The 24,792-nt window shown below is 39.1% G+C and overlaps 1 protein-coding gene across 2 annotated transcripts; it reads left to right on the forward strand.

Annotated features, from left to right (window-relative positions):
* Positions 1-1,030: 1,030 nt before the first annotated feature.
* On the forward strand, positions 1,031-22,022 carry LOC106173549 (uncharacterized). 2 transcript variants are annotated; one of them, XM_013554714.2, is made up of 3 exons: positions 1,031-1,188; positions 8,591-14,439; positions 18,402-22,022. In XM_013554714.2, exons 2-3 carry the CDS (start codon positions 8,913-8,915, stop codon positions 20,345-20,347), a joined length of 7,473 nt encoding a protein of 2,490 aa, XP_013410168.2. In that variant the 5' UTR covers positions 1,031-1,188; positions 8,591-8,912; the 3' UTR covers positions 20,348-22,022. The 2 variants fall into 2 exon arrangements, with proteins under 2 accessions (XP_013410168.2, XP_013410165.2); XM_013554711.2 differs by lacking the exon at positions 1,031-1,188 and adding an exon at positions 5,649-5,751.
* Positions 22,023-24,792: the final 2,770 nt, after the last annotated feature.

The following is a 24,792-nucleotide window of genomic DNA, read 5'->3' on the forward strand; positions in this document are numbered from 1 at the left end:
CTTCACTCATATATCGTATCCGATATGTGCGGCATTCATTGCTGACTATGGAGGGGATTCATTCAAACAGTTCAAAAATAAAAATGAGCATAACTTGACTGAAGCTTAACTTTTTATCAGAGCATGTGCAGGCAATTTTATGTGAGCACAAATATATTTTCTGAAACAAACACCCTGATAAGACTTCACTCTTAAAAAAACTTTTGAAAGACAATGTGTACGGATAACCAACGTAACGTAACTAATCTATAGGGCCTCGGGTATTTCTGGGTAGACATATCTCATTACCTAAAGTGCAGAAATTTAAAAGAGTTTGTTAATATATTCATTTGGAATGAAGCAACTTTGTTCACGTGTTTTTTTAATTATTCTTTAAATTACAACAAAAAGGGGTCTAATGTACTTTCGTATTACTCGCCCATGGTTGAAAGGGTGTTCCCCAACAGCATGGTGACAGATAAGAAAGAATTTCGTCGTTCCCGAAGAGCTGAAAAAAAAAAACATGCTGTTGAATGGATTAAAAAGGCAAAATTGGCCATCAAACTGTTGAAGACGTCATCAAAATCCATTCTCATGGAGTGTAGGCGCCAAGGATTTGTTCTCGGTGCTTTTGTTTCAAAATATTAAAAACAATACAGCTATTTTCCGTATTGTGAGTTGTCAGGTTTAAAATAGGCAGTAGAAGGCATGACATGTAGATGAGCAATACCAGTTAAGGTATGGCGCACTTTCCTTCTTAATTTTCTCGTTATGAGTCATTTTAGGTTGTGCAATAGTTGGTGAATCCCTGAATTCTCAATAAGCGCGTATTCCAGCGAGATTTCCAGTAAGATAAATGAAGTTCGTCATTATTATGCCACCAAAATTTCGAAAATAACATATTTGTGGTTAAAGATCAAGACGTTCCTCATTAATGCTATGGATTTATAAGAAACACATCGGTATAGGATTGGTGCAGTGCGCTGCCGACTTTAAATGACTTTTTACATGATGGATGCAATATATATTTCACTTTAACGAGCTCGTTTACCATTCGCTACTGTTTCTTCTTAAGACACAGGTGCATTGTCACCATGCGTGTTAGGTGCAGTAAAAATCTTAAATAACGGAACGGCTACGTGTTGGACGTGCACAAAACGTGTAATTGGACATTTCCTGCTTTGTGTGACCTAAAGAAAAGTTCTTAAGGTGAGATAAAGTATAAAATCAATGTGCATATATATCTGGAAGGCACTTAAATTCTTAGGTTAAAACTGTAACCGTATAGTAGTGTTAATATGCTCGATTTGTATTTGATCTTGTTATTGGAATTGTTCAGCTTTCACTCCAGGGCAGCCATGGGTGACTCGTGAACGCCCATTTACTTGAATTAAAGAACAATCATAGTATTATCAGTTAGTTTGAGAGATGTTGAGAGATTCTTTAAATCACTATACTGATTCGAGGTTCAGGTTCTATTACTCTGGCAGAATCTAAAATGAACTCTTATCGGAAGTTTTTTAATTAGCTATCGCTTTGGACATTAATTACTAGACTTATGGTTATGTACTCCCCGTAGGCCTTTTACATGCGCTGTGATGCGCTCACTTGTGTTAAGTCAAAATGGATTATATAATTTGAGTTAAGTTTTCTTTGCTTTGGCAAACCTAAGAGCAACATCTGTTTTTTTTTTTTTTTTTTTTTTTTTTTTTTTTTTTTTTTTTTTTTTTTGTAATTTTCAAAAGGAAATATTATAGTATATGGAAACATTTTTCGTAAAATGGGAAATGGAAAAGTTGCTTTTGAGTATTAGGCCTACTAATGGTTTCGTTAATAGACCGTCTGCGTGCGTCATATATCTTATTCGTACAGAATGATTCCAATCGACTGATATATATGACAGCTTACTTCACTCAAGCCGTTGAACTTTGCCTGAAAATGATTCTGTCTCTTGCAATATGTCATTCAGTGTTAAAGCGGCTTGGCTAAACCCGCCCTTTGGCAGATAATGTAAATTTCGTATCGCACTATAGGTGTCAGGCCAGTCGAACGTCAAATTTTTATCAGTCGTTTATTTTCATATCTTATTATTAGGGGCCTACCAATTGCGTGCCAAATAAGTATATAAGTTGATGTATATATGGTGTACATTCAAGGAAGAACTTGGAGGATAATATTTTATTCAAACAGGTTTACTCGCATGAAATTCAAAGTTATAATCTATTAAGTGCCTCCAACATGACAAGGGTAAGGCAGAAAAAATATGTCACGGTTTGACTGTGTACGGCAAATATTTTCGAGAATGGCTTTGGCTATGGAAGCGTGTGGTTGAACAAATATGTGCTGAAAGATTCATCCATATTTTTAGAGAAAGGATCGGGATTTAGCTTAGACACAAATTAAAAACGACATAGCTGGCACCAAATTTAAACCGCAAGCTCAATGTCAATTCAAGAAAAACAAGGAAAAAGGAAAAAGACATTTGAATGCAATTAAAGACAGGAATAAATACTCAACTCCAACTAGCTTCCATATAAGAGAGGACAACTTAAGCATTGAGATGGGTAGGCACTCAAACTGACATAATCAGACAGAAATTCTGAAAAGTGCAGTCCTGGGAAGGTAGAAGATGAAACCCATTTCCTTGTAACATGTCCTCTCGATGCAGGTGCGTTGTGCTCTCTTTTGGTGCATAATAGAAATTGCAAAAATTCTGACAGTATTAAAGGCGCATGTGAACTAGTCACCCTTATGGACAGTAAAAACGATGGACATATGACTGCACTAGCGAAGCTTTTTATTTTTTGGTTAGCCTTTCAGAAGATAAGAGGGACTGTGCTGCATCCATCCCAAATACGCCATTTCACGGATACTGAATCTATTTCGTACACTTTCCCAGTATTCATTGATATATTATACAGAATGCTGTATATCATATTTAGTGTCATATCTCGCAATGTAACATGTCACATAAGATGCCATGTGTCACTCACCATGTCACATGTCGGATCCAATGTCACACATTATGTGCAATGTCGCAATCACAAACAGTGTTACATTGGACACAACGGTATCAGCGCAGTAATTAAATGATAGATTGAGGTACCAAGCCAAGAACTCTTTTAAAAAGTTCCGTCAGTCAATCATCGCATTATCATTACCCCACCCCTAATGCTAACACAGTAAATGTGAATCATTATTGTTACTCGTACCCCCGAAACCCTAGTACTAGTGATTTATAAGACATCTCTTTTAAGCCTGTCCACACACCTTATTTTCCGAAGTCAAAGTGAAAGCCCGCGTGACAAAGGACATCACGGACCCTCATCACTTATTTGTGGTCATCTTTTATCATGTTTACAGTCGTAGCGGTTATAATGTAGTTATCATAGGTACATGTAAATGTTATACGACAGTGGTGAGACCTCAAGTGATGATTGAGCTTGTTTGTTTATCTTTTTTGTGTGTGTGTATGTAATTAATCTTTTTGTCAGTGGGTTCAGAGTGACCATCTCGTAATGAAGGCCCAAGTCTAGTCACATGTTATTAATAGTAGGGAGGTTTAAGGGCTTGTTGTAATGAATTGGCGTACGTCAAAGAAAGTATCTCAAGTTAAGTCAAGCTTGTGAGTCAGATTTTAAAAGAATATGTTATTCAATAACACCTTCGGAAATGCTAGAAGCTAGATGAGAACATATAATTTTTTTTTCAGCTTAAATGGGAAGTTTATTTGAACGATATCTTCGACATTCTTCAGATGCACTATCAGATGGAATTCAACCTGTCGGTCCCTTATACGCCCGAAGACATGAGATCATATCTAAAATAAGGAAATTTAAAATGAAAAATTCCAGGTGGAATTATTCAAATTGACTTAACCACAACACGTGGTTGAACCATTCAGTGCTAGGGTAGCCAATGAGCAAAAGTTGTGTGAAATAGGTCTTCTTTTCCATCATACAAAAACCTTTAAAGGCACAAGTAATGAAAAAGAAGTTTGTGGAAAAAGAAGTTTGTGGCGTGAAAATAATGAAGAACAGTTTTGGTCACGAAGTATTACTGTCTTATTTCACATATTCCTCTTTTATTTTGCGTATTTTTAACATACAAACAATAATTGTAAGGCTTTTGCTTTTATTTTTGTTTGAATTATGTCAATGATAATAACGAAAGAAGTAAGAGTTACTTACAAGTTAACAGTAAAAGTCGGTTTCAGAATGCTGCTCTGTCACACTGCGCATAAACTTAACGGGCAGAATAAATGACCATCTTATTTATCCACATTTCAAATATAAATATTAAGGATTGGTAAACACTGGATTTTAACAAGGTTTTAATCTAATTTGGAACCTGCTTTTTGGCATAAATCATACTAAAAGCCACAAGTGAAATGAGCCCCACATTATTTATTTGTCTTTGTATGTGCGCGATAAGGGTGAAATTGTATTACATATGCACAGGCTGTTATCTTTTATTTTTGTAGTTAAAATGACTACGGGCTGAATTGGGGTAACGTCTGATAGCTTTTTTATGGCATAGTTCGAGTTAATTGTATCTTCAACGCTTGACGTGAATGCCAATCTCTTTTCATTGCTTCGTGTATTACAAAGATAACGACAAACCTGAATAATAGTGAATAGCTTCAGCAGTCTGTGATTACGCATTATAAAGGTACCTACATACTTTTATATTTTTCATCGAATTACGTCTGGTTGCTGCGCGGTAGTCACACTGTTCCCTTATTTTTCTAGTAGGGGATCCATTATGTTTGTGGGAAATTGATTTAACCTTTTCATTAAAAAAAGGTACTTGAAATTTGGCATTTTGTAAAAAAGTATTTGGAACCAGAAATTTCCGGCTAAAACTAGTTTTTTTTTTGTACCTTTATAAGCACCGCCACATCCAGGGGCGCAATGCCTATTAGTATTTTTGTAGTTGCTTAGATGAAGGAAGTTCGCTTTTGTATTAAAGAAAGTCAGAGGTCAAGATATAATTCAATGATATCTATTATCTAAATTCCAATTGACATTTATAAGGAAAAAAACGTCTATGATAAAATAGGAGCTTAAGGTTCTTTATCGATCATTGAATCGAAAAATTTAAATGTTATTCTTTTGTGAAATAAAAGTATGAATTCAAGTTTTTTCAATCATTACTTATTTTAAACATTAGTTTGATCTTGACAGGAAGCTTGTAAGTCTCAGATTTTACAGTCATTGTATTGACGCACATATTCGCCGACCTCTCATTTGCTGACATTTTACCCAACATTTTAAGTAAAACGAAGTCTGGAGTTACCTTACACCCATTTCATTTGTGAAAAGAATCTGGAGAAACTGGTTTTGAAAACAATCCGCCTGCTGCAGTAATACTGGCGCAGTGAGCCGCCACGGTATATTTAATAACCAGTTCTATTTCAGCTTCCTTAAGGGTCACTAATTCATCTCCATATCTTTTTAGAGTAATCCCCACTCCAGTGGTCTCGTTACAAAGACAGGCCATTTAAATGGAAATTTCAGTACTTCAGATCAATGCCATAAAAACGTAAAGTATTCAAGGGATTGAATACAGGACAATATTATGCCTTTAAATCTGCCATGACCCGCAATCCTGTATACAAACTCGCTTTCTGTGTGATGTGATAGGCTTCAGACATTGTTAGTTTGCCACTACTTGTGACTTGAAGGTTGTGTCTGTGGCTGAGCTGAAGTGAGGCGATGGTTGTTTTTCAACGGTAGTGCTTATTGACCATGTAAACGCACGTGACAAAAGGTATGCTCAAACACAAATAAGACAACATTGACTTAAGCAATTTGCTTCTTATTATAAAGTACTACATATGCAACGGGCAGTAGGGGCTGGTCAGGTATATCGCCAGCCACTTTTAAAGGATATATTACATGTACCTATGGAGAGAGCCACAGTTCTAAGTCTATATGTATGTAAGTACGTGCAGTGTTTTCCAAAAAGTTATGGTTTCTTTTATTGTGTTTATGACATGATTTTTTTCTGTTTTGTTTTTACTGATGATTACTGATGATTATTTTTACTGATGTCTTGTGCTGGTATTCTATATGACATTATGAGCATTATAAGACAATCACGCCACTGTAGCATACGGTGCGTCTGAAGAGTGGAGAAGTTTTCTTAAAATGTGCCGGTGTGAACACATGTCCTAGCTGCGTATAAATACAGCTAGGAATCTAGGTCCGGGTAGGACAGTGCATCCTAGGGAACAAACGTCCATAGGACATGTTTTCCCAGGGTCTCCGTTCCTGGGGGACATGCATTCCTTTCACACCGGCTTAAAGGCACAATGTTTACCTGTGTCTCCCTGCCAGTGAGGAACGCAAGGCGAAAGTTGGTCTTAACTCATAATAGTCTATTTACATGTCACTTCTTTAGGTTTAAAAAGCCAACTATTTCTTACTCTTTGTCAAACCGCCCGTTATTTACATAGAGGTGAACTCCATCCGTTTTTCATTCGTTATCTCTTGTACATGTATGCAGATGGTAAAAAAATGGTTCGCCACACAGGTTAAAGGGTAATTGTCTTTTTTAGGGACGATGTACTTTTTTGTCAGATTTCAAATTTATCCCGGGTCAAAACAGATCGTTATTGTTGGCCTTAAGGTAAAAGCTTCCAAGAAAATATATATTTTGTGAAACGGGACGCTGCTTGCTTTGATATAGGGAGTTAACCTGACCTCTGCAGACCCTTAAAGTTGATCTAGAAAACTCGTTTGGATCTAGTATTTTGAACGAATTGAAAGGCTGAAGTAGACATGGGGCATTGAAGGAAACGTACTGAAATAAGATCAAAATCCTTTCTAACAAATTATTTTACAATATCAAATTATTTCCTTTGTATTTTGTTAAAGACGCATTTTATTTTTTTGACAAAAACAAAATGTCTTGTGTCTTTCAACTGAAACACAGGACACAGTGATCATTTTTACATTCTGAAACTTAATGTGTATTTTATACAAAGGCCAAATTCCTTTTCACTGCAGGTGTGAACGTTATTGTAAAAAGGTGCGTGGAGTTGAATAATAACAGCGCCCCACTGCATTCTTGACTTGGCAGTGACGCTTCCTGTTGACACTAAAATTTATCAGACAAAGATGCAAGTATTCTTTTTTCTAAAGACAAATTTCTTAATTTAAGGATAACAGGATTTTCTATTGTTTGAACCCGTGTCTGGGATTATGCACCACTCAGGAGGTCCTCACAGAAAGTCTATGTCAATAGTGCTGACAAGCAGCAATCCAGCTCCCTTTTTTCAAAAGCTCAATACACACTACAGAATTGAAAATATAAGATAAAAATAACAATACAGTGCTCCTTTGACTGAAAGAAGGAGACATACCGTATAGACTGGTTACCGCACAAAATAAATTATGTCAGTTTGTCAAGGATTTATACGACACTATGACTTAATGGCGGGCGTAGCCTTTATTAGAAATTTTGGGGAAATATGGGGAATATTGGCACGCACGTGCACACACACACACACACACACACACACACACAAAGAGAGAGAGAGAGAGAGAGAGAGAATAACAACTCCAACAGTTTGTCAAGCATTCGGATTGTAGTGGATTGATTGTGCTGATATACAGCTTCTATTATACACTGCCAGTCATGAACTCTGCCAATTTTAATGTCAAGATCCCTTGACCTCAAATAACTTGCCAGATATAATAGCCCTTATTCAAACAACGCTGGTAACATATATATTATGACAACATGAAATAATGTAGTTGTTGTGCGTTTTCCATATAATGACTTAATCTGTCACAAAGAACATTGTCTCTCATGTGATATTAGTATTAGATTTTTATTGCACACAGGGCAGGGAAATATCTTATCAATGTGGGGTAGTACGTCAGTGATCCTCTATGTTATGAAATTGCAAATATTGTGGATTGATAATTGCAAAGCAAATGTGAAGGATTTTCAGAATTCACCCCGGTTGCACATGAATCCCAAAATTTAAATGCAAGAGATTTTAACATAGTTAATGTGGGGTATAGAAATACACGTAGTCGGCCGTACAAGAAACCAGGGAAGTCTATCTTGTACAAGATTATTGAAAATAATGAGCCGTAGATTATATTACCCTCCCGTCGGCTAACTTTTTACCTACCTGATTTAAACTGTATACGATTTTGCCTTAGCAGGTGTGTGAAATATAATTTAAGGGGTCAAACATATCTGACATTACAATATAAGGCAATTAACCTTTAGAGTGATAGAAATAGCCGATGCCATTCCTTAGTGGGAGGGATATACCAGTAAATGTAAAGACGGATATCCATCCAAGTTGAGTTGAATGAAAATGCATTTGTTTTGCGTAAATTAATGAAGTGAAATACCACGTGTATTTTATTTCAGGATTAAATGTTATTGCTTTTTGACAAGAACAATAAATAATAATTAAAGCGACCGGTGTGGCTCGCTCCGTATTGTGATGCCGGTTATCATAAAAGTCATGATGGCAGGAATTTTATCAGCTTTTTAAAAACAAAAGATGTTCTTTTTTATAACTTGTAGGGTTTTTTATGTTTGAAAATATTGTTTCCTTATTTTTTTCTCTTTTTGTTTTTAGGTACCCCAAGTTTGCTTAAACCCTTCGAGTGTTCTACACGACGACTGTGGGGGTCTATCAGAGGTGACACTGAGACCTAAAACAAGCCAAACAGCTGATTAACTTCTATCCTTAGGCTTAAAGAGTATAATAAGCAAGACAGGAATACTATACAGAAGAAATTGTCTCTACCTTTTCCAGTTAGCCACCTGGATATCAATATACACGTACGAACAGTAAACATCGCACCTTTTTTCGCACGTCATGTACAAAAGGTAGAAAAACAAGAGGACAAATCTTGAGTGGATTACCTGTTATTGACTCGCATAATACTGCGTTGACAATGGCAAAGGTCGGAGAGCAACATGCGACCTATTTCAACGATGTAAATTATAATAGTCTAAATAGGCAGAGTGAACTGGAGTATGACTTAAATATCGACCCGGTTCAGGAGGCGCTGCGGAGGCAAGTCAGTCGGTCTCTTGCTACAGAGGCGGCCAAAAGGGTTAAATCTTCGTCCACGTCTGATGGAACCTCGACGAAGTCAAATACATCAGAGAAAAGTCAATTTAGTCAGGAAACAAAAAGCACAGGCAGCAAGAAGGTGTCTTCCGCTCACTCGTCAGTCAGAAGTAGAGACTTAAAAGAACTATCTCTTATCACCGCAGAGATTGATAGCTGGGATGAAAACGCACCCCCTGGTCCTGCCTTAGGCAGTAGTACCCCCGGGAACGACGCAAAAGACCACAATACCAATGGTTCTGACGCCAGCGAGAACTTACGTTCTAAAAAAGCAAACATGAACCGACTTAGTGAGCTTAGTTTATCCGAAGAGGTGATGACCGATCTTGGTATCGGCGTGCTAGATGAATCCATCGACAATTCACCCCAGTCTGGCGGTAAAACGAGCCAAGGAGGAGTAAAGCACGCCAAATCAGGTCACCTGAGTGGCTTGGAGAGCAGGGCCCAAGAAAACGCAGGGGTCGATTACTGCGAGGTATCTAGTTCTGAGATTCTCGAATTAAAGCAACAACAGGCTTATGGACAACAACAACACCAACGACAGCAAAACCAGCAACAACATTTGCAGCAAAGTCAACCACAGTCCCATACAAGACAGAGTGAACTACCCCCACAGGAAGAAGATATTACATATGAAGCACACGGATCACCAATAACTGTGCAAGGCCAGATAGTAAAGGGGGCCCCTTTGCAATTAGCTGGTGGGGCCAAGCACGCCAACCCAAATCAGATGAGATCCATGGAGAGTAGGGCTCAAGAAAATGTTGATGTCGATTATTGTGAGGTATCTAGTTCTGAAATTCTTGAACTTGAGCAACAACGAGCTCGTGAACAACAGGAGCAAAAGCGACAGCAAAGCCAGCAAAAAGGCATACAGCAAAATCAACAACAGTGCCATACAGGGCAGAGAGAACTACCCCCAGATGAAGAAGATATTACATACGAGGCGCACACATCGCCAATAACTGCACAGGGACAAACAGTAAAAGGAGAGCGCGTGCAGTTTGCTAGCGCTACCTTGGAAAGGGGAATGCAAAATGAACTTAACAACGACAGCCGGTCATTTTCTCAGGATGACCTCAGGACAGTCAGTTCCACGCCAGCCATCTCAGCAACAATGACCCGCCACGATTCGGGGTTTCTTCAAGAGGCTAAGGAAAAGATGAACACCTTAAAGAAACAAATACAACGCACCCAGTCACAACGTGAAATGCAGTCCGGAGAGAGAAACGTCGTTGTTACAAAGAAATCTGCACATAATCTACATTCGTCTGCTTCGTCCCAGGCTCAGTCTATCTCTAATACAAACCAGGAAAGTTTCTCCTACGGTTCACTGAAACATGAAAAAGTCTCGTCAAGAAATGTAGTATCTTCTACGAAGGAAAATGTAGAAGGGAAAGATCTATCTGAAAGAAACTTCAGCTCCAGAACACCCCCACAAAATTTGCCAGTCCAAGAAAAATGGGAGAAATCCGGCGCTCATCGTGTCTTTGACAGCCGATCGCCAGACGCGTTCAGCCCTACTAAATTTGAGGAATTTCAGACTCAAAATCTCAAGTCCAGGACTGAATCTGTAACAAAAACAGGTCTAGGAGAAGTCCCACAGCAATATAAAGAGACTAGAGACGTTGAAATAATTTCATCTTCGGCATCCCCAGCTGTATCGAAGCAGGATACCTATGAGAGAGTAACAGAGACAAGACAAAATGATGTAACAAACGAACGCACGCGGGTGAAAACCAATGGCAGCATCAGCTCTACTACTGCAATGTCGGCGCAATTTCAGCAAAGTGTTTCAAGTGGTAATTCTCGCCCCGGGATCAAAACAACGACAAATGTTAAGAAACCAGAGTTTCAAAACACCGCTGAAAGAGAAAAGAATTATTCAAATAGATCCCATTTTGAAAAGAAAATGCACCAAGAAGACGTTTTTGACGGAGAAGTCTCAACCATTTATCAAAGCCGCACACAGACGAAAAAGGAAAAGAACTCTAAGAAGGAAAAGAAAAAGGAACAAAACAAAGGAAAAAACGACGATAGTCATTTTAGAGAATCGCTCATCGTCAGAGCTGAACCTCGTGCAGATTTGGGTGAAGGGGTCGCTGTTCTGGATCTTTCAGGTAAAGATGGCAGGGATATAGAGGCCAAATATCGAGCGCAGTATGATCACCGCATAACACCAAACGGTGACGTAGACGACGGGGACCTGAGTAGCAGCAGTCAGTCAAGTGATGATGAATACGTATCCAAAATGCACTACACACCTAATCACTCTCAGCAAGCGGTAGGAATACCCAATCAATCCAGTCACAATAATGTTTCAGTTGTGTCCGTGTCACCGCAGAATTCGTCTCATAAAACGGGTTCACCTGAGAGAAATATTAACTACCCCGATGAACCGCAGCCTCACCGTTCCGCGCCATATACGTCAAACATGAATATTTCTTTTCAACCACAATTAACCGCCCAACAGCCAATTCGTAATAAAAGTGAGAATAACCCAGGACTAATTAAAGTCACCAAGGGTAACCCTATGCAAAGTGAAAATCCCACTGTTAATCCGGCAGTCGGCAGACCGTATCAAGACATACAAGTTGCGTCTTCAGCGCCGGTAAAGGAAGAAATGATAACGGCTAAAAAGAAACAAAACGAAGCTAATCCACCACGTCCTGAGACGATGCTTTCGTCTCCTACTTCGACCATAAATCCTAAGGAGTTAAAAAATGTGGCCAAAAAGCACAAGGTGGGTAAAATATCTCACAAGTTTGCCGACAGGGAGATAACATTAACTGGCGGCTCTAGACCCACTGTGTTAAAACACTCCGAGATAGAGCGTCACAGGCCTGACAGCAGCCTAGATGGTTCTTTGAATGAATCAGCGATTAGCGAGTCGTCGTTCACATCAGAAGGGGAAGAAGAGGAGGGGATAACACGGTTAAGGGTCACTGCCGCACCTGAGCGACCTAACCGGTATTCACCTGCGTTTCATATGACGCCACAACAAAGTGCGGCTGATGACATGCGCACAGAGGCCCAACCCAGATCAGTTAGCGTCAACACCTCGCCCGGAAAACAGGTGAAACCAGTCCCCGCTTACGAAAATGGAAGCCATCAATTTCGCGAGTCTCCTAGTCCAGATGATCCATTATACGCCCAAGAGCCCTTGATAATACCTGAAGTCGACGAGAGAATGCAGTACCAACGATATCCCAGAGTAGATCGGACACGAAGTCCATCAGAACATTCATCCACGTCCAGTCGGTCATCAGTTAGCATAAGACACGAGCCTATACACCAGGAACCGGTTCAGCGTATGCACGTACAGCGTGTTTATACTGGGCCCGTTGTACCGAATCAACAAAGTCCTATTGACCGCCGTATGATGAATGGGCACACCGTACATGGACAGAGATACTATGAGGAGACAAAAACTGTGACACAGCAAGGCCCGCACCAGAATAAACCAGTAACTCAGTCACAGAAACAATCGGTGCGAGAAGTGTACACATTAGACGGCGATGGAAGGCCAGATCAAATAAGAAAACAGTACATGTCAACAGACAGCGGCATTGGAATGCCTAGTCCTAGCGAAGAACGGTACTCGACGATCGAGAGAGAATACGAAGAAAGGAGTATAAAATCGCGACGAGTAAGTGCAGAGAACAATAACAACGTGTCCAGGGTGTTTGTAAACAGCCCCTCTCCTGCCCCCCAGCAGCGCATTGACGTCGAATACGTGAGCCGTACGTCAGCGACGCCATCACCGACTCGGTCTCAAGTTCATTCTCGTAGTGAAAGCCGTAACGAGGAGATATACCAGAGATCGCCGTCTCCATTTGATCGTTCTCGCTCTCCGTCAATTTATATAGCAGTGCCCGGGTCATCAGAATATTCCACAAGTTCTAGAGAGTACACTACCAGTACAATGTCGCCAGTGCGTACTCAAACTCAGAATCGTATAGTGACTCCGTCATACGTGCTTGAAAAACATCGCCTAGAAACTGAGATTGTTCAGGGCAGCGCTCCCAGCGGCGTTAAAGTCGAAGCTCCTGCCGGGCCCACTCCGTTGTACAGAAAGATAGAAATACTCCCGACAAAAGCCGCTAAAACCACACGGCACGACAGAGAAACCGAAGTGCTGAAGCAAGAGCTTGTGGAAACGATTGTAAATGAGTCCACGTCCGACTACGACGAGTACGTGGAAGTGAATGATTTTAACCGTGCCAAATGGGACGTGGTAGAAGAGGCACACTTGGAACGGAGTCCTCAGAGAAGCCCCGAGCCAGTTGGCGCACCTGTGACAGTCATACAAATCAACGGTGCAGACTCCAAGCATCACGATGAAAACACATACTATGCCAAGCGCATAAAAAGTAAGACCGTAACGAATCAACACCAACATGTGGAGACTACAGATAGCGTGAAACGCAAGACCGCAGGCAAAAAACACCGTGCAACGTCTCCGGATAGGCCTGTATCTGAGGAGCCGTTGGAGATGAAACGAATGAAAAATGTCGAGCGCGGCACCAGTCCCGATCGGCCAGTCTCCGAGGAACCTATGAGGCCCAGGAAAACGACTAATGTCGAACGTGGCACCAGCCCTGATCGCCCCGTCTCCGAGGAGCCTATGAGACCCAGGAAAATGCCTAATGTCGAACGTGGCAACAGCCCCAATCGCCCGGTCTCCGAGGAGCCTATGACGATGAGAAATGCCGGTAATGTCGAGCGCCCTACGAGCCCGGAACGCCCGGTGTCAGAAGAGCCAATGACCATGCAAAGAGTAGAAAACGTCGAGCGCCCGACGAGCCCAGAACGCCCGAGATCCACTACTCGTTTATACGTGCAAACTCCTAATGATTTACCCGAGTTACGTCAATTCATAGAGGAAAAAACAACGACTAAAAGAACTGTCCATACCATGGAAATGGCAGAAGAGGATATTTTAAGCAGCACCAGCAGCAGCGAGGAAGATGAATACTCTGATGAAGAAGATGGCATCCCAGTTGACGAAAACTTTAACGTCGATAAACAATTCCCCGTCGAAACTAGCAGTGAACAACGTATGATCACAAATAACGTGGAAACAGCTGGCGCACCGAGGTACGTAGACATTGACGAAGACGACAATGTGAACGTTTTTGACCAGCAGTTTTTCGTGAACAGAGAAAACCCACTGTATCACAGCGAAGAAAACCTCAACCGTGTGGACGAGTCTGAAATCGTAGCCACGAAAATAGAGAGAGTAGAGACTGAAGCCAGAGCTCAGGAAGTCGACGAGGTGGACCATGTTGTTAAAGTTGATAAAGAAGAAGTCGAACAAAAACGTAATCAGCCTGAGGAAACAGAGGGTGAGTTTAACAGGCCCATGTAAATTAGTATTTCTCTTAAAGTAGTCCTTTTAACGCTATGAAATCTAATAGTAATTAACCCGTAATTTAAGTCTTGTAATTTACGAGTATTTATCCTACATATTTGAAAAGAAAGTGGAGCACTATGTGATAATGCAAATATCCCTTTGTAACATGATATGTCCTTATTCACAAGGGCTTTATTTGCGACTGTATGAGTCTTTCAACACTTTGCATGTTATTGTCTAAAATATTTGTACATTTTATAAGGCACCTCTGTTGATTTCGTTTTTTAAAGCATCCCACGTTTTCCCCTAAAATTGCCGTATCCATTAATTTCAAAACCTCTCAATTTGTATTATAAACTTGGCCAAAAGAAAACCACGTATATGTAAATGTTACCTGACACCAAGTGGGGCAGAGAAAAACTGGTTCTACCCGTTCGAAGAATGTCACATTCCCATCTTGACAATAACTACTTCCAACTATTATAGCCGCTTGAAAAATTCAACGGCAATAAAAGCTTTTATACAGTCATATCGTCTTTCACACTCATATAAAACATCAACTGAGTGGTAAATACATGTTTTTTAAATCAAAATCGGTCATGGTCCCAAATCTGCCCTATAAAGATGAAAACTCATTCTTGACATTCTCATTTATATGATAAGTATTACTTGTGAGAATATTCCAGATCCATATTGTAGCTGGCAGAGACACAGTAATTCCAGTCTTATTTTTTTCATCTTTTCTAATACACCCATAGTGTTGCGTGTGTTGAATATAAATGAACCGCATTCCTACTTATAATTGAGGCCTGCAAGGATTTTATTTTATGTTAAATATTTGCGATAAACTCGTCCAGTTAAATATCACGAAGTCATATCAAAGAAAAATAACTAGACGTGGAAAAACACTAACGCCATCTTGTGAATTTCAAATGCTAAGCAAAACTTTTAATATTTGTCGTAAATTTAACTTGCATTATAGAACCGGTAACCAGGCTATGCTTACACGAATAAGATTTGCACAGTATTTTTCAGTTTGCCCTAAAAATTAATTTCATCAACATTTGCTTTCCTTCCATTTACATGTTAAGACTAGAATATTTCTTATTTGCCATATGGACGTAATATATGCACCTGGTGCCCGAGTGTTTATTTCATATATGTCTTTGTGTTGTAGCACTCCACTTTATGAGACATATTATACGACTGAATTAATTATCATTCAGTACTGATAATAATGCACCCCAGGCAGCTTAGTTTGGCGCAGGCATACCTCTTTTTTTTTTTCACCGCAATATGAACTGCTCCACGTCATGATCTTGCTTGACTGCTAAGCAAATAGTACCCAGTCAACCGCTGACTTGCTTATATACTGTAATACTTGTTGAAGTGATATAAAACACACCCACTATTGTCTGGTCTGTACAACAGGATGATGTTATAGCATAAGCGGTTTCTAAAGAACGAAGCTGTGGTGTATATCGTTTTCGTTAATTTTGAACAAAATCCGGATATGTCCAGTGATATTAGTGACAAATGAAAAAAGAAAAAAAAACTTGAATTTTACATGATTATATAAATAAATGTACCTATTGCACCGAAATTAGGAGACTTGAGGAAAACAACTGGCCATTCTGCTTCATCTTACAATTTCAGAATATCGTTCTTTAGCAACTTTATAGTAAACGATGTTAGGACTGGCTTCAACCGACATCTTCTTGGCGCCTATTGTGGTGCTTTGCTGCTGAAATGTGGTCTTATCGAGCCGATATCATCTGCCTATTATGAATCGGAGTCATGTAAAAGGAGTGTTTGAAACCACTATTACATCAACCTAAGTGAGAAAAATTGCTCATAAAGGTGTTGGGGACAAAATTTTAATACCTTAAACCGAGTTTTACACGGACTCATTTTTCTACTTCGATTCCGAAGTTAGATATGATATGTCATTTAGCCAATTCCTTGGTTCTTTATACAGCCAACTTTTAACGTGACACGAAGAGAGAGTGCAATTTCCAATAAAAAGGTGTCGCCTAGGAAAAACACCACGGAAAAGCGTAGATTACATTTTTGACTGATAAATATTTTGTCAATTGCCTACTCCCCAAACAATTAGTTTAATTTGCCTGAATCTATCCCTGTGTTACCTACAGTGTGAAAATTCCAATACAAAGAATGTATGTAAGAATTATTAAAAATGGACTAGAGGAATAAAATAATACTTTTCTGTTGGCACGCCAAGTAAATTTTATCGTTTTATCAATTCAACAACCTAATTATAATCTTTTCAACGCCACCTGCATTGTCTGAGATGTAGAAATTGTGAGGAAAGGATTCAGCTAGGTGATGATGGCAATAAATAGCCAGATATCCTTTAAACATTCACCATTTTTATTTTACTGATAATTGTTTTTTGGTTGGATGCCAAATCTAACGTATGTATCATAAATTTTAACAGTAGAACAAGACGTCTTTTTTATGTAGCTGTAGGCTAAGTAACATTTAGGACTGGAAATTCTGTATGACACACGCAGTTAATACAACTACATGTCTGGTGCAGGTGTAGGTCTGTGTGCTCAGTATAGACTAAAATGAACGGCATCTACGTCAACTTTTCATGTCTTCCAGCAAATTCTTAAAAGCGTTGCACAACCGTTAATTATCATGAAACATTCAAAATGCATGCTTCTTAAATATACATTATTCATTGCGGAATTTTTTAGTTGCCAAATGTTTTTTAAACGTGTTTCTTTAAGTCCGGGAGGGACAGGTCTTAATGTTGTCATTAGTGGTCTATTAAAGAATTCATCATCTTGCTGACGTGCCTAGTGACAATATATATGTGTGTGTTATTGCAATTTTCATCGTCCACGCCCGATGACTCTGCTGCCTCAGTTGACATGTCCACTTCTTTTTTTTAAAGAACCGTGAGCATAAATGGCATTTTATCGCTTCTCAGTAAATCAGTAAAACTTTGGCCCCTTCGTAATCAGAAGCATTTGCAAACCAGGTTAGAAATTATACTCTATTGTATGTATTAAGGCACTAGTCCAATTTTGATGATAGTTTGAATGCATGTTGAATTACCACCGATTTTTCATAACAAATTATGCATATTTCCCATTCTTTAGAATAAATTGAACTTAATCAGTTATCATACCGATGGAAATATTATTTATTCCCAACGCCTTGAGCAAAAAAGAATTATTATCTGTCAAGAGAAATAATCCCTTGTAAATTGTGGTTAATGGGTTTTAAAAATGTTTTTCTATTCAACAGTGTGTGCATGTTCGTTACACACGGCGATTGACGACGCTCTAGGCGTAACAAAATAATCACGAGCCATCTGCATGTTTTCCTACAGAAAATAATCCGTTACGAACTATATATTTGTAATCTCTTGGAGTACATTGACAGTGATGTTAATTCGAAATAATAGCACCTAGGGCGGTCACCTAAATGTATTAAATAATAGATATCTGAAGGAGGGATAATTTCTTCTATGAGTCTGCTATTAATAATGGTACTGACCTATCCGCCTACTCTGTCTGCGTGTTAAAAAGAGACCGCTGATGAAACGTTTGTGCCTCATGTTAACAACGACAAAAAAGTAAATATATAAATGAATTGAAAGGAAAACCAAATAACTCAATAACTTTCCCTTAAAGCAGTGCTAGGCGTTTGTTTGTGTTTCTAATGTGCTATGACCTTTACTTATACAAAAATCACCTCGTGGAATGCGATTTACTGTATCCCTTGAAAGTAATTATCTACTGATTTTATTTCATAATTAACGGTTGTTGACAAATTCTTTGTGAATATGAGTACACAAACGTATGCATAATTGTATTGGTTTATGTTCATGTGCAGTCTACGTACAGACGTATAGATGTAATTTCTAAGAAAAGGTGATATACAAAACAAAAACTAATAAAAAATGGATAATTTTTCCAGATCTTCTACGAGATGTACTTGGTGCTGATGCCGCCTCCTTCTTTTACGAGTACCAAGGAACAATAGGAAAGAACAAGGGGGTACGCGTCACGGACTACATTAAGCAGCAAGACGCACAGGCCCTCCAGAAAGCCGCGCAGAAAGAACAGCAGGAAGCAGAAAGGGAAACTCACGAAGAGTGGTCGGAGGAAACCAGAATCAGAACTGAGGAAGTCAACCAGAACTTCGCCGCCATTAGAATCGACGGACAGTTGGTCCCGATTCCCCGAAACGTGCGCCAAAGTATCCACGTGGACCGAGAAGAGGAGGAGATACAAGGAGGGGGTATTTTGCTTAACCACGCTGACGGCTCTGGTTATAAAACAGACAGTAGCACGGTGAATTTTGACACTGTCAATGAGTGTGTAGACCTTGGCATCGAAAACGGTGTCGCCCGGGTTGCCGTCAAAGTGACATGCGAGAGGATCGTTCCCGTGAACCCTGTTCAGGATGTCTGGAAGAAGAATGCGGTGATCGTCACCCGTCTGATTGAGTTTGACTTGGAAGCCAACCCCGAGACCCGGCGGATGTATGAGCGCATTATCAATTCCCGAAAAACAAACAAGCGTGAAGTCGCATACATCGACTCACGGGGCAGGGAACACATTGAGACACAAGCTGATAGAACGCTGAACGCTAAAGAGACTATGAAGGTTTTCTCTACGTTAATGAACGCAGCTGGCGAGAAAAACGAGTTTGAAAGACACAATGTGTTGCTTTCAAGACAAGATAGCAGTGCTTCGGATATCTCGTTTGCGGGCAGCGAAAATAGAACGAACAGGAATGTTTCTTACAGAGACTCCAGAAGAGCTGAGCTACAAGGTGGGTCAAGCAGAAATTTTTCTCATGAAGTTTCCAGAAGATCTGAACAACAGCCTGTTTTAGACAGAAACGTTTCGTATGGTACCGCGAGAGCTGGACAACAGTCTGCTTCAGAGAGCAATTTTTCGTACGGAACCACAGGTAGATCTGAACAAAAGCCTCGTTCAGAGAGCAATTTTTCGTACGGCACCACAGGAAGAACTGAACACCAGTCTCGCTTAGACAGTAATATGTCGTATGGAAACACGGGAAGATCCGAGCAGCAGTCTGGTTCAAGCAGCAGCGGTACCTTCAGTGCTGCGGCCTACGGGCGAACCACGCATATGCCCTCAGTACCAAAATTCCCCTCCAATATACATATGGACAATAATTATCCTGTAGTTCAAAAGACTCAGAAAGGGATGGAACTATTGCGTAAATATGGCGGCGGACTTGATAGAAACTCCAGCAGTACAATGAATCGCAACACATCTGAGAAACACAGTATGTCAAGGAGCCATATGTATAGAAGTAGTGATGATCTTTTGTCGTCCAGCTATGGAGAAATGGACCACACAAGGCCAGGCAGCGCCAGTGGTAATTACGCTAGTAGCACGGAGAGACTTTCAGTGAACTATACCAGCGGCGGAAGTGGTGGTGGTGGTGGCGGCGGCGGCGGTGCCCGTTCTGGAAGCGCTATGAGCAACCATTCGGCCCAGTATGGCGGTGGCGGTGGTGATGGTGTCCGATCTAGTAGCGCTATGAGCAGCCATTCGGCCCAATATGGCGGTGGCGGTGGTGATGGTGTCCGTTCTAGTAGCGCTATGAGCAGTCATTCGGTCCAGTATAGCAGTGGAGGCGGCTTCGGCGGCGGCGGCGGAGGAGGAGGAGGAGGAGGAGGTGGCGGCGGTGCCCGTTCTGGTAGCGCTATGAGCAACTATTCAGGCCAGTATGGCGGTTCTAGTCGAGCTTCCAGTCGCATGAGTGGGGACTTTGGCATGACCTCCGGTTTAAGCGGTCAGTCGTACCTCTCTTCACGGGAAATGTATGGCGATGCCAGTCAGTTTTCGTCCTCACCGCAAGCTGCGGGTGATGGTCTTTATTGAGCTGGCGACTGTAAACTGTAGTTCGGATGACAAAACCGTGGTGACATTTGATATGGAATATGTTTAGTGACATGTCAGTTTTGTTTTAAATGATATAATGAAATTTAGCATGATGTGCACCGTTGGATATTTGGCCTAATACTCAGTATTGTTTCAATTAGGCAATATTAGACGAAAACGTAAAAAGCAACAATCTACACATTTTCCATGTCAAGTGTTATCGCTATACATTTGACTAATTTTTTCCTCAGGTATATTGTCGATCTATTAGTGCCATATTTTATAAACTGCCTCTGTTCTTTAAGTCTCCCAATATACGAAATCAGATCTATTGAACTCAGATGCAAAACATTAAGATGTGCTGAAAATCTGGAATATGACGGTTTTTATAAACACATAAAAATAATTCTCCATTCAACTTAAACCTCTGGAAATTGTATTTTTTGATGGATATATTTTTACATTTGAGTGGTGTAGGCATATATATCATTAAAAATTTACTTTGTAACCACGAAGAATCAACATTTAATTTACCATATGCCTAGAATTGTTTATATAATTATTAAGAATAATCTGATGTTCGAAAAGGCGGGATATAAATTCCCTTTTAAAATTTTGTGAACGAGAAATTTAAGGAACATCGCATGACATAGATGTGAGTTAAAAATGTCATCAGTATTTGAAGGAGAATACAGTGGAACGGATTTAACTGGAGTTATGAAAAGTTAAATTTGGATACAGTTATATTGGATGTATAGATACATGTAATGGCACTGAGAACGAGATGTGGCATTGGAAAACATCTATCATCTTATGCAAGTGTATAACCTGGAAACTCGTGCTGGGCAATATGTAATTTCACGCTGTGCCATATACTCATGCCTGTATACAAGTGTGTATCTTATTAACTCCTGCTAGATATTTTACAATTTCTCTTTGTGCCATACTCCTATAAATATATAGCGAGCTATTTATGACGTTAGCTGAGCGCAGTTTTGCTTTAATTATTTACCAAATATTTCTGCGACACTGGAAGAGTATTGAAATGAACAGAGGGGAGAGCCAACTGTTTGTTTTTCTGAAGTTGGCGTATGGAAACCAAAAAAGTGTTGTCGCCTTTATTTCTGTATCTTTCGTTTAATTTCATATTATTCTATTTATTTGCATGAAACGGCATAATAGTTTGCAACCTTACTCTCTCTGTTATATCTCAAACTTTTCTTGGGACAAAAGTGGCAAAATAAGTTTTGTAATTATTACACAGTGGGTTCAGAAAATTATGGAACTATGTTTGATTAGTTCAATGCTGGTACTCATTTTTTCTGTAATCACGCTTTAAGGTTGAAAAAGTTGAGCGGGACTCTTGGATAGTTAAATTATATTAGCTTTTGCCATATTTAATTGTATTTTGGATTACCACAAGACCATTTGTTATGCATAGTTAAGAATAGTTAAACATGTTAACATTTTTGTACCTATTTATGTCATTTAAGAGATATCTCATCACTAATGATATATAGTGTATCATTAAAATGCATGGTGTTTATATTCTAGTATTTCACATCTTTTTTGGTATACATTACTGCGGTCTGAAGAGTGAACTCAAGTCAAATTCCAGGATCAAATGTTCTGTATTTTATTAGATTAACAAGTAAATAAAGCCATATACGTAAAAGACTGTCAGTCTTCTTCTAAGAAAACTCATTGTGGATGTAAGGGAGGGTTGAAAATGTTAAAATAAACCCAAATACATGAATGGCTGGCTTCTATGAGAAAAATCATACAAGGGTAGATCAAAAATGTTTAATAATAAGTATTTATACTTTTCTACTGGGCTTTTGGTAGTAATATAAGAATATGTATACGTTTTCAACGTGATTGACTCAAGCAGATCGCATTTCGTTCGAACTTATGCAATTTAGAAAGAAAGAAAATGAACATAAATAGATATGCACGTGTGAAAAAATCCATATCCAAAGTTTATCTTTAGTTTTTACATTCCACAAGCTTTAAATTCCCATTTTGGCACTTAGCCTAAGAATCACGTCTTTTTTCGCTGCAGCACGCTTACATCTTACAAGACGTTTGAGATGCAAAGCTATTTCTGATGCAAATTACCCATTACGAAGCTCAAATGGGCGCAGAAAGCTTTAAAACCCACTGAAGAATGCAACATACATTTCTAAATTTGCATTTTAACACAGTTTCGTTAAAGACCTCTTTTCATTTGATTCATAACAAGCCACGACAAATTCTTCGTCAGGCGAGTACTTCACAGGAAAGACGTACATGAAGCAAATAATTCTCTCTCAATTAACAGCAGATTAAAGTCGGATCCGAGCACATAATGATAAAATTTTCAATTCGATTTGGCTTTGCATACCGACAGTTATTGAAATAAAACATTTTGACAAAAACTGCTTAACACTTTATTATTGCTCAGTTATTTTTCTGCATATACGGTAGTTCTGTCACAATATTTAATGATGGCGCTTCTCTAAATGGAACACAGTCATGGTTTGTACTCCTTGTTATAACCTTACAATGCACATTAGTTGCAGAAAGGTTGCGCCTACGTGGTGCAACTAATCTCTTCGGCACTTGGAACTTTTAGCAATGTATTACAAAAAGAAAATGAAAAGAAGTACATATGCAAAGTGTGAAAAAAATCCAAATCCAAAGGACAGTGTGCATGTTTAGTATTTAATTTTTCCAAGCTTTAAATTAACATTTTGTCACTTAGCCTAAGATCCATGTCTTCTGTTTGTTAAACTGATAATAAGTGCATGTAGGTATGTCTGTTCTCGGAATTCTCAGAATTTTCTCTGACTTACCAATGTATAATGAATTCGTTCCAACATTCAAATTTAGTCCATGCTTTTTTTTTCTAAAAAGTTTGGTTTTTTGTTATAATATCTTAACCCCATAGGATCCAGTTAATGCTGACCCATAAAGTTCTGCTGTGCCCAATTAATTCTGTGAGGTAGCCTTGAAAAGCCGGGTCACTTCAGTAAATTGGCCATAATTTATTTGTTTGCCTTTATTACCCATACAAAGTATACATTTTTAAAAAGCCAACATTTCAAGCTAAATAAAAATAGAATTACATTTAAATTCAACGCACTGTACAAAGAATTATGGCCGGTTTAAAACTACATTTTTATTTGATAATGGGTGAAATAAAACAAAGTTGATTTATCTTATGCACATCAATTTTTTATTTCTCCATAAATTTGCCTGAAAATTCACAGAGATGATGTCAATTATAGTAACTTTCAATCCAGGAAATTTCAGCAAGTTATCTCCATTAATTTCCAAGTTATGCTCGTTTTGCTACCAGGTATACCTACTTGAGCCAGCTTTTCAGCCCACCTGAACATCGTGGCCAGAGCTGAATAGAAGTCAATTTTTAACACCATCTATGGCAAAAACATATTTAAAACTTTTATCATGAATAGAGGAATATCTTCCCCTCTGTCTATATCATTGTCACTCGAAAACACCTGATCAGTGTTGTAGTTTTCAATCATTTCAATAACAGTATCCATTCGCAGGCCTCTTCCATAGTGAGAAGTCGCCATTTTGATTTTACTTTCTTCAGCTAAGTCTAGGAAATAGCCGATTTCTCGCTCATATATATTTCTATCGTCCTTTATATCATAAATAAATGAATATCATCGTCACTGTCTATGTCACTGTCACACGAAAACTTCTCATCAAAGTCCGGGTTTTCAATCATTTCAATAACAGTATCCCTTCGCAGGTCCCTACCGTAGCGAGGAGCCGCCATCTTGATTTTACTTTCTCCACCTAAGTCTTGAAAATCGCCGTTTTCTCGCTCATATATATTTCTATCGCCTTTAAAAATGGTGGCAATGAGAGACAAGAAACATACCCGGATGTTAAACTATATATCATTTTATGACTCACGATACAAAAGAGCACAGAAGACGATCTTTCCAAGATACGCACATATGCGGTTCTGGGCGTTTGGGGTAAGCGATAATTGAACCGCACATATGCGGTGACGGGCTCTATGGGGTTAAGAGATTATTACAGAGTATAGCCATCTATGGAGATCATGTGGTCTGTTGGCAAGCACAGATTCCAGAATAATTGCTTATAACTGCTGTTTTGGAGGTAAAAGACAATTTATTTTATTTCTACAAGTTGTTTACTATGTATTTATTGTGAAATATGAATCTCATACAAAGAGTTGTTATGCCTTTAGAGCACTTCTTCGCGCCTGCGTAAGTGTAAGCGTAAAGAAGGCAAAACAGGCTCCAGCGTTTTGTAACTATCACTTAAGTCGGCGACAAGCATTAGATTTAAAACAGAATTCATTTATTCAAATGAAATTATAAATGGGGACACGCTAGCCATTCTGTGTTCCGCCCTCCTCGGGTCGCGTGAGATGAATGTGTTACAGACTGTTGGAAGACGGC

This window comes from Lingula anatina, chromosome 3, assembly GCF_051362555.1.
Source record: "Lingula anatina isolate TDL-2025a chromosome 3, LinAna3.0, whole genome shotgun sequence".
Lineage (NCBI taxonomy): Eukaryota > Metazoa > Brachiopoda > Lingulata > Lingulida > Lingulidae > Lingula > Lingula anatina.

Excerpts from the sequence above, each read along its gene's own strand:
- LOC106173549 (XM_013554714.2), top strand. The coding sequence starts at position 8,913 with ATGGCAAAGGTCGGAGAGCAACATGCGACCTATTTCAACGATGTAAAT. Across the intron at positions 14,440-18,401 it reads TCAGCCTGAGGAAACAGAGG|ATCTTCTACGAGATGTACTT; the intron begins GTGAGTTTAACA and ends TAATTTTTCCAG.